Source organism: Heptranchias perlo, chromosome 35, assembly GCF_035084215.1.
Source record: "Heptranchias perlo isolate sHepPer1 chromosome 35, sHepPer1.hap1, whole genome shotgun sequence".
NCBI lineage: Eukaryota > Metazoa > Chordata > Chondrichthyes > Hexanchiformes > Hexanchidae > Heptranchias > Heptranchias perlo.
The window spans coordinates 25,769,944-25,780,833 of record NC_090359.1 but is presented as its reverse complement, the minus strand read 5'-3'; the positions used below and the strand labels follow the sequence as shown (position 1 = coordinate 25,780,833).

Genomic DNA, 10,890 nt, shown 5'->3' with positions numbered 1-10,890 from the left:
AGCCACGTAAGGAGATATTAGGACAGGTGACCAAAAGCTTGGTCAAAGAGGTGGGTTTTAAGGAGCGTCTTAAAGGAGGAGAGAGAGGCGGAGAGGTTTAGGGAGGGAATTCCAGAGCTTAGGGCCCAGGCAGCTGAAGGCACGGCCGCCAATGGAGGAGCGAAGAAAATCGGGGATGAACAAGAGGCCGAGATTGGAGGAGGGCAGAGATCTGGGAGGGATGTAGGGCTGGAGGAGGTCACAGAGATAGGGGCGCAGTGGGGGGGGCGAGGGCGGGGTGGGAAGAGTAAGGAGAGTTAAAATAAAAACCCGACACTAAAGACAGACTTCTGTTGTAAATGAGGCGATTACCTGGCTGTATATGTAGTAGATTCCATCTTTGCGCACAGTGAACTCTCCGGTCCTGTTGTTATACAACAGAGGACTTTTCCCCGATAGGTGATCTGACCAATGCCTGATGACCCCACCTGTTAAAGAAGAATTAAATTATTATAATTGAGTCGCTATAAACATTCTCATTGTTGAGGATTTAATACAATTAGATTGTGTTGATGTGGACCAATTATTTCAACTGGATTTTAAAGTTCTCATCCTTGTGTTCAAATCCCTCCCCTATTTCTGTAGCCTCCTCCAGCCCCTACAACCCTCCGAGATCTCTGCCCTCCTCCAATTCTGGCCTCTTGCTCATCCCCCGATTTCCATCGCTCCACCATTGGCGGCCGTGCCTTCAGCTGCCTCGGGCCCTAATCTCTGGAATTCCCTCCCTAAACCCCTCCGCCTCTCTCTCCTCCTTTAAGTCGCTCCTTAAAACCTACCTCTTTGACCCAAGCTTTTGGTCACCTGTCCTAACATCTCCTTATGTGGCTCGGCGTCAAATTTTGTCTGATAAATCGCTCCTGTGAAGCGCCTCGGGGACGTTTCACTACGTTAAAGGTGCTGTATAAATGACGGTTGTCGTTAGGACCTGCGGGGGGCAGGGGTGGAATCAGGCTTATATGTTACATACGGCCAGATCCGGGATAGACGTCAGGAGGTGGTTCTTCTCCCAGAGAATAGCGGGCCTGTGGAACAGGCTGCTGGCTCGTGCGGTGGATGCTGATTTGCTTCGAGCAAGAGTTGGACCTGTTTTTGTTCGGGGCAGAGATCTCCTCTCACAAGAGGTAACGTCAATCAGAACCAAAAAGGGACCTCCTGGGCTCGTTTCGATCGCCTGAGGTCGGGGTGCGGGGGGGGGGGGTCGGAGAGCAATTTCCCAGCTTCGCCCCCTAATTGGCCTGTTTTTTTTTTTGCCTTTCCCGGGAGATCCCACGATGGGGATGGGGAACGTCTTGTGCCGTGACGAAAAAGGGCATCAGAACTGTGTGGGGCTGGCAGAAAGAAACAGCGGGGGCCTCCAACCTTACCGTAAGAGTTTCAAGGCCCACCGCCTACTCTGGATTTAGACGGGCAAAAGATTTGGTCCCTTCGGTCTAAACAGGGTACCCTTCCCGCAGGAACTGGGACCAGTTGATTTGCGAAACAACACCAATCGGACTTCCGTAAAAAATAAACAAGTGTCTCTTTGGAGCCATCCGATTGGACGGTTGGTTGTCCGTGTCGACCAGTTATCGGGGGGAAATAACAACTGTGTTGCTACGGGTGACACCAACGAGCTTCAAAATGACCCCTTTCTTTCATATATGGGGCGAGGGGCTTCAGTGATGTGGAGAGACAGGAGAAGCTGGGATTGTTCTCCTTACAGCAGAGAAGGTTAAGGGGAGATTTAATAGGTTTTGACAGAGTGAGTAAGGAGAAACTGTTTCCACTGGCAGGGGGGTCGGTAACCAGAGGACGCAGGCTTAAGATAATTGGCAAAAGAACCAGAGGGGAGATGAGGAGAAATTATTTTTACGCAGCGAGTTGTTATGATCTGGAATGCGCTGCCTGAAAGGGCGGTGGAAGCAGATTCAATAATAACTTTCAAAAGGGAATTGGATAAATACTTGAAAAGGAGAAAATTACAGGGTTATGGGGAAAGAGCAGGGGGACTAATTGGACGACTCTTTGAAAGAGCTGGTGAAGGCACGATGGGCTGAATGGCCTCCTTCTGTGCTGTATCATTCTGTGATATGAGAGGGGGGAGCGGGGTAGGAGGAGGGGGAGCAGGGAGGAGGAGGTGTGGGAGTGGGGGAGAGGAGGGGGGAAGAGGAGGGGAGGGGGAACGGGAGGGGGAAGGGGGAGCGGGAGTGAGAGGGGGAGGGGAGGGTAGGGGGAGCGGGAGTGAGAGGGGAGGGGGAGGGGGAGGGTAGGGGGAGCGGGAGTGAGAGGGGGAGGGGGAGTGAGAGGGGGAGGGGGAGCGGGAGTGAGAGGGGGAGGGGAGGGGGAGCGGGAGTGAGAGGGGGAGGGGGAGGGGGAGGGTAGGGGGAGCGGGAGTGAGAGGGGGAGGGGGAGCGAGAGGGGGAGGGGGAGCGGGAGTGAGAGGGGGAGGGGGATGGGGAGGGGGAGGGGAGCGGGATTTCATGGCCTGCCTCCCTTTCACCTCTGACCCTTGGCAGACAAACAGCTCCATGTGTCTCCGTTGAGAGGCCCAGCTGTGAGCCGTTGACAGGAGTCAGGATTCAGGACTGTTCCCTCTCTCCTTGTGAAATCAAAGATAGCAACAGAATGCAGTTGGGAAACAAGAGCCCGCTCCCTCTCTGCTGGTACGGAAAGTGAAAGGGCCCCACTCAAACACAAGCTCCTCGGGACAAGGCCTCATTTAAGGCCTTGTTAAATTGCCAGCCCTGAGACGCCCGGAGGAGCTGGTGGTGGAAGCTACCATCTTGAGTAAGTGGATATTTTCACAACTGTCTGCCTTGCTTGGGAAGAGCTCCACCTACACAGCCCCTTTCAGAATTGTCCCAAAGTGTTTCACAGCCGGTAAATTACATTTTTTCTTTAAAGTCAGCCGGTAAGCAAACGCGGCAGCCGACTGGTGCACGGCGGGGTCCCGCAAACCGCAGACAAACGCATGACCAGGTGTGCGCCGTGGGAGGTGGCGTCTTTCGGATGAGACGTTAAACCGAGGCCCCCGTCTGCCCCTCTCTCAGGTGGATGTAAACAATCCCACGGCCACCGTTTCAAAGAAGAGCAGGGGGGGCGTTCTCCGGTGTCCTGGGGCCAATATTTATCCCTCTACCAACATCAATTAAAAAAAAGACACATGATCCGGTCACTATCACATTGCTGTTTGTGGGATCTTGCTGTGCGCAAATTGGCTGCCGCGTTTCCTACATTACAACAGTGACTACACTTCGAAAAGGAGTTCACTGGCTGTAAAGCGCTTTGGGACGTCCTGAGGTCGTGAAAGGCGCTATACAAATGCAAGTTGTTGCTGTGAAGTGCCTGGATGCTGCAGTTACAGCCTGGCCACCAGATGGCAGCTTTGAGAGACCCTCCAAGGAGATCTCTGGCTGTCTGGCAGACTGGTTCCAATTAATTCTTGTTTTGAAGGATATTATTATTGCCCTTGAGAGGGGTGCAGAGGTGATGATTCTGAGCACAGTACAATCTGTTGAATAACAAGGAACAAGTTGGGAAAACGATTAAAAAAGCAGACGGGATCCTGGGTTTTATAAATAGAGGCACAGAGTACAAAAGTAAGGAAGTCATGATGAACCTTTATAAAACACTGGTTCAGCCACAACTGGAGTATTGTGTCCAGTTCTGGGCACCGCACTTTAGGAAAGATGTGAAGGCCTTAGAGAGGATACAGAGAAGATTTACTAGAATGGTTCCAGGGATGAGGGACTTTAGTTACACGAACAGAAACTGGAATTGTTCTCCTTGGAACAGAGACGGTTGCGAGGAGATTTGATAGAGGTATACAAAATCATGAAGGGTCTAGACAGAGCGGATAGAGAGAAACTGTTCCCATTGGCGGAAGGGTCGAGAACCAGAGGACACAGATTTAAAGTGATTGGCAAAAGAACCAAAGGCGACATGAGGAAAAACTTTGTAAACAGCGAGTGGTTAGGATCTGGAATGCACTGCCCGAGGGGGTGGTGGAGGCAGATTCAATCATGGCCTTCAAAAGGGAACTGGATAAGTACTTGAAAGAAAAAAATTTGCAGGGCTACGGGGATAGGGCGGGGGAGTGGGACTAGCTGGATTGCTCTTGCACAGAGCCGGCACTGACTCGATGGGCCGAATGGCTGCTTTCTGTGCTGTAACCTTTCGAGGATTCTATTCTATGAACATGGCTGTATGTCAAACACAGAGGGGGGGAGAGTCAGGATGAGTAGCTTGGAATCAGGGAGGGTTAGAGTTGGGGTGGCGGGGGGGGGGGGGCGGGTGGGAGAGGGCCGAGGATCGAAATATCTAAACATTGGGATCCTCGCTGACTGGGAGGACGTCCATTCCCGACTGACAGGATGTGACTGTGGGCTGCTAAAAGCTGGAGACTCACCTCATCACGTCTCTCAGGGCGTCCCAAAGCGCTTTACAGCCAATTAAGTATTTTTAAAGTGTAGTCACTGTTGTAATGTAGGAAACATGGCGGCCATTTTGCGCACAGCAAGATCCCACAAAACAGCAACGTGATAATGACCAGATAATCTGTTTCAGTTGTTGGTTGAGGGATAAATATTGGCCCCAGGACACCGAGGAGAACTCTCCCTGCTCTTCTTCGAATGGTGGCCGTAGGATCTTTTACCTGAGAGGGCAGACGGGCCTCGGTTTAATGTCTCATCCGATAGACGGCACCTCTGACAGTGCAGCACTCCCTCGGTACTGGCACTGGGAGAGCCAGCCTGGATTACGGGCTCGAGTTCCGGAGTGGGTCTTGAACCCACGACCTTCTGACTCAGAGGCGAGAGAGAGAGTGCGACCCACTGAGCAGAACCAAGGTGGTTTAGAGGAATGGAGACGATAATCGGGCCGATTTCAAAATGGGCGGCTGATTTACTATCGCTCTGTTTTGTGTTAACTTCCATGACGAGTTTATACCCCACGGTCTCCCTGTGGATAACAGGGCGAAATAGGTTAACTTCTGGCCAACTAAATCAGAGTGGATTCAAAGCCGGGTTAAAGTGTTAGAAACATAGAAAATAGGAGCCAGGAGTAGGCCATTCGGCCCTTCGAGCCTGCTCCGCCATTCAATATGATCATGTCTGATCCTCTATCTCAATACCATATTCCCGCTCTCTCCCCATACCCCTTGATGCCTTTTGTGTCTAGAAATCTATCCAGCTCCATCTTAAATATATTCAGTGACTTGGCCTCCACAGTCTTCTGCGGTAGAGAATTCCACAGGTTCACCACCCTCTGAGTGAAGAAATTTCTCCTCATCTCAGTCCTAAATGTCCTACCCCGTACCCTGAGACTGTGACCCCCTCGTTCTGGACCCCCGAGCCAGGGGAACATCCTTCCTGCGTCCAGTCTGTCCAGCCCTGTCAGAATTTTATATGTTTCAATGAGATCCCCTCTCATTCTTCTAAACTTGAGTGAATACAGGCCGAGTCGACCCAATCTCTCCACATACAACAGTCCTACCATCCCAGGAATCAGTCTGGTGAACCTTTGCTGCACTCTATGGCAAGTATATCCTTTCTTAGGTAAGGAGATCAAAACTGCACACAATACTCCAGGTGTGGTTTCACCAAGGCCCTGTATAACTGCAGTAAGACATCCTTGCTCCTGTACTCAAATCCTCTTGCAATGAAGGCCAACATACCATTTGCCTTCCTAACTGCTTGCTGCACCTGCATGTTTGCTTTCTGTTGACAAGACGGAGCTAAAACAGACTTCACCAGGTCACCAGCTCTCGACAAAGGTTATCGTAAAACAGAAATAATTACCTACCCTTTTCAACTATATATATCCCATCCTCTGTCATTGGTGTCACTGCAAGAAAAACACAACATCAATCAAGTCTGCAAAAATTACAAAAGATTTCTTGACTATTTTAACCGCACTGGTACAGTTCCACAGACACTGACTCTCACTGGGGTACAGTTCCACAGACACTGACTCTCACTGGGGGACAGTTCCACAGACACTGACTCTCACTGGGGTACAGTTCCACAGACACTGACTCTCACTGGGGGACAGTTCCACAGACACTGACTCTCACTGGGGTACAGTTCCACAGACACTGACTCTCACTGGGGGACAGTTCCACAGACACTGACTCTCACTGGGGGACAGTTCCACAGACACTGACTCTCACTGGGGTACAGTTCCACAGACACTGACTCTCACTGGGGGACAGTTCCACAGACACTGACTCTCACTGGGGGACAGTTCCACAGACACTGACTCTCACTGGGGAACAGTTCCACAGACACTGACTCTCACTGGGGGACAGTTCCACAGACACTGACTCTCACTGGGGGACAGTTCCACAGACACTGACTCTCACTGGGGAACAGTTCCACAGACACTGACTCTCACTGGGGTACGGGTTCCACAGACACTGACTCTCACTGGGGGACAGTTCCACAGACACTGACTCTCACTGGGGGAGAGTTCCCCGGGCACCGACTCTCACTGGGGGACAGTTCCACAGACACTGACTCTCACTGGGGTACAGTTCCACAGACACTGACTCTCACTGGGGTACAGTTCCACAGACACTGACTCTCACTGGGGGACAGTTCCACAGACACTGACTCTCACTGGGGGACAGTTCCACAGACACTGACTCTCACTGGGGTACGGGTTCCACAGACACTGACTCTCACTGGGGGACAGTTCCACAGACACTGACTCTCACTGGGGGAGAGTTCCCCGGGCACCGACTCTCACTGGGGGACAGTTCCACAGACACTGACTCTCACTGGGGTACAGTTCCACAGACACTGACTCTCACTGGGGTACAGTTCCACAGACACTGACTCTCACTGGGGTACAGTTCCAGGGGCATCGCCTCTCACTGGGGTACAGTTCCACAGGCACCGGCTCTCACTGGGGGACAGTTCCACAGACACTGACTCTCACTGGGGGACAGTTCCACAGACACCGACTCTCACTGGGGTACAGTTCCACGGGCACTGACTCTCACTGGGGGACAGTTCCACAGGCACCGGCTCTCACTGGGGGACAGTTCCACAGGCACTGGCTCTCACTGGGGTACAGTTCCACAGGCACTGGCTCTCACTGGGGTACAGTTCCACAGGCACCGGCTCTCACTGGGGGACAGTTCCACAGACACTGACTCTCACTGGGGTACAGTTCCACAGGCACCGGCTCTCACTGGGGTACAGTTCCACAGGCACCGACTCTCACTGGGGTACAGTTCCACAGGCACCGGCTCTCACTGGGGTACAGTTCCACAGGCACCGACTCTCACTGGGGTACAGTTCCACACACTAGCCCTCACTGGGGTACAGTTCCACTGGGCACGGACTCTCACTGGGGTACAGTTCCACTGGGCACGGACTCTCACTGGGGTACAGTTCCACTGGGCACGGACTCTCACTGGGGTACAGTTCCACTGGGCACGGACTCTCACTGGGGTACAGTTCCACACACTAGCCCTCACTGGGGTACAGTTCCACTGGGCACGGACTCTCACTGGGGTACAGTTCCACTGGGCACTGACTCTCACTGGGGTACAATTCCACAGACACTGGCTCTCACTGGGGTAAAGTTCCACTGGGCACTGACTCTCACTGGGGGACATTCCACAGACCCTGGCTCTCACTGGGGGACAGTTCCACAGACACTGACTCTCACTGGGGGACAGTTCCACAGACACTGGCTCTCACTGGGGTACAGTTCCACATACACTGACTCTCACTGGGGTACAGTTCCTCAGACACTGGCTCTCACTGGGGTACAGTTCCACAGACACTGACTCTCACTGGGGTACAGTTCCATAGACACTGACTCTCACTGGGGTACAGTTCCACAGGCACCGGCTCTCACTGGGGTACAGTTCCACTGGGCACCGACTCTCACTGGGGTACAGTTCCACTGGGCACGGACTCTCACTGGGGTACAGTTCCACTGGGCACCGACTCTCACTGGGGTACAGTTCCACTGGGCACCGACTCTCTCTCATAGAATTACATAGAATTTACAGCACAGAAACGGGCCATTCGGCCCAACTGGTCTGTGCTGGTGTTTATGCTCCACACGAGCCTCCTCCCTCCCTACTTCATCTCACCCTATCAGCATATCCTTCTATTCCTTTCTCCCTCATGTGTTTATCCAGCTTCCCCTTAAATGTATCGATGATATTCACCTCAACTACTCCTTGTGCGAGTTCCACATCCCCGCCACCCAACATATTAACTATCAGCACAGAGGCCTTTTCTGCACTCTGGGGAGGGCACAGAGCTGAGTGAGGACATTATCTCCAGGTACAAGGGAAGGTTATGGAAATTGGGTTTGGTATTAATGACAGGAGGAACACTGCGTTGATTTAACTGAACATTTCCAGGTTATGAAGAGGGTTGACGGAGTTAATCTGGGTAAATTGTTCCTTGTGCAGAGGGTTCAAATCTCAGGGAGGCACAAGATAAAAAATTAAAGAAGTTAGGAACAAGATGATTAGTTGGGAATCCTCGCCCAGAGTGAGATCGAGTTGTCGAATGAATTACCAGGAATGGCCACTGATGGGGACGACATAAACCAGGTCAACGGGCAATCATATGACTTCTGGAGAGAGAAGGGATTGGGGAATTTGGTGAGAAGATCAGTGGGTTTAAGGTACATAGTGAAAAATACGAGTAGCTGCGGTCGAGGGATACTGTGAGAGGGTGGGATTGAGGGATACGGAGAGAGGGTGGGATTGAGGGATACTGTGAGAGGGTGGGATTGAGGGATACGGAGAGAGGGTGGGATTGAGGGATACTGTGAGAGGGTGGGATTGAGGGATACGGAGAGAGGGTGGGATCGAGGGATACTGTGAGAGGGTGGGATTGAGGGATACGGAGAGAGGGTGGGATTGAGGGATACTGTGAGAGGGTGGGATTGAGGGATACGGAGAGAGGGTGGGATTGAGGGATACTGTGAGAGGGTGGGATTGAGGGATACGGAGAGAGGGTGGGATTGAGGGATACGGAGAGAGGGTGGGATTGAGGGATACGGAGAGAGGGTGGGATTGAGGGATACTGTGAGAGGGTGGGATTGAGGGATACGGAGAGAGGGTGGGATTGAGGGATACGGTGAGAGGGTGGGATTGAGGGATACGGAGAGAGGGTGGGATTGAGGGATACGGAGAGAGGGTGGGATTGAGGGATACTGTGAGAGGGTGGGATTGAGGGATACGGTGAGAGGGTGGGATTGAGGGATACGGAGAGAAGGTGGGATTGAGGGATACGGAGAGAAGGTGGGATTGAGGGATACGGAGAGAGGGTGGGATTGAGGGATACGGAGAGAGGGTGGGATTGAGGGATACGGAGAGAGGGTGGGATTGAGGGATACGGAGAGAGGGTGGGATTGAGGGATACGGAGAGAAGGTGGGATTGAGGGATACGGAGAGAGGGTGGGATTGAGGGATACGGAGAGAGGGTGAGCAGTGGGGATGATCCAACAAAATGGGCCCTCTCATGAAACTAACAATTCCTTCTGTTTTCATTTGAGCTGCTAGCTCACTAAAAGGCAAATACTAAATGTTACAGGCCTGGGAGCGGTGAGGGAGAGTTTTAACGGCCGCCGTGTTAACAAATGCAGAAATTACCTTTGAAATGAGCAGCAGAGGGTGATCTGCTTTTTGTTCCCGCAGCTGTTTGAAAAAGGGAATCAGAAATCATTACCATAATAAACAGGAATAAATCGATGCGGATCAAACGATGGCCTTGATCTCGTGAGGAACAATATTGGGGTCGTGGGGTCGCTCAGTCATGTGATCATTAAACTGTGTGGCAAAATGAAAGAATAAGACTTGCATTTATATAGCGCCTTTCACGACCTCAGGACGTCCCAAAGTGCTTTACAGCCAATGAAGCACTTTTGAAGTGCAGTCACTGTTGTAATGTAGGAAACGCGGCAGCCAATTTGCGCACAGCAAGATCCCACAAACAGTAACGAGAGAACGACCAGATCATCGTTTTTTTTTTGTAGTGATGTTGGTCGAGGGATAAATATCGGCCCCAGGACACCGGGGAGAACTCCCCCCCGGTCTTCTTCGAAATAGCGGCCGTGGGATCTTTTACGTCCACCTGAAAGGGCAGACGGGGCCTCGGTTTAACCTCTCATCCGAAAGACGGCACCTCCGACAGTGCAGCACTCCCTCGGTACTGCAGTGGGAGTGTCGGCCTGGATCATGTGTTCAAGTCTCTGGAGTGGGACTCGAACCCACGAGCTTCTCACTCAGAGGCGAGAGAGAGAGAGAGACCCACTGAACCACGGCTGACACAAATTGGCTGTGATCTTTTCACCTCCCATAGTCGAATAGCCTGTTGATACTCTCGCCTCGGCTCACACACAGAGTGGCCACTTTTTGGAGGCCGTCCAGTGCCTGAGTTAACCCTTCAGAAAAGGAAGGGAGAGAATTAGACAGCGAGAGTTTACAACCTACAGTAAACTTTGTGCAACTCCTTAAAATAATCCACGGTAAATAACCCGAATGTGAAGTGATGCATTTTGGAGGGAAGGATGAGGAGAGGCAATGTAAACTAAATGCTGATTGGGTTTCGATGAAGTAGGGTGGGAGGAGGCTCGTGAGGAGCATAAGCACCAGCATAGACCAGTAGGGCCGAATGGCCTGTTTCTAGGCTGTAAATTCTATGTAAATGGTACAATTTTAAAGGGAGTGCAGGAACAGGGAGACCTGGGGTGTACGTACACAAATCTTTGAAGGCGGCAGGACAAGTTGAGAAGGCTGTTAAAAAAGCATACGGGCTCCTTGGCTTTATAAATAGAGGCATAGAGTACAAAAGGAAGGAAGTTACGCTAAACCTTTATAAATCACTGGTCAGGCCT

At 51.9% G+C, this 10,890-nt stretch overlaps 1 protein-coding gene across 2 annotated transcripts in view; it reads right to left on the bottom strand.

The window, feature by feature from the left end:
* tnfsf12 (TNF superfamily member 12) overlaps positions 1-10,890 on the bottom strand; it is a 35,510-nt gene that overhangs the window by 3,663 nt on the left and 20,957 nt on the right. Inside the window, exons 3-5 of one of the 2 annotated variants that reach the window (XM_067972193.1) lie at positions 9,647-9,691; positions 5,821-5,862; positions 352-467 (exon numbers count right to left, since the gene is read on the bottom strand). In XM_067972193.1, coding sequence (XP_067828294.1) covers positions 352-467; positions 5,821-5,862; positions 9,647-9,691 — 203 coding nt within the window. The remainder of the gene's footprint in view (positions 1-351; positions 468-5,820; positions 5,863-9,646; positions 9,692-10,890) is intronic. The other variant, XM_067972194.1, reaches the window with a different exon arrangement.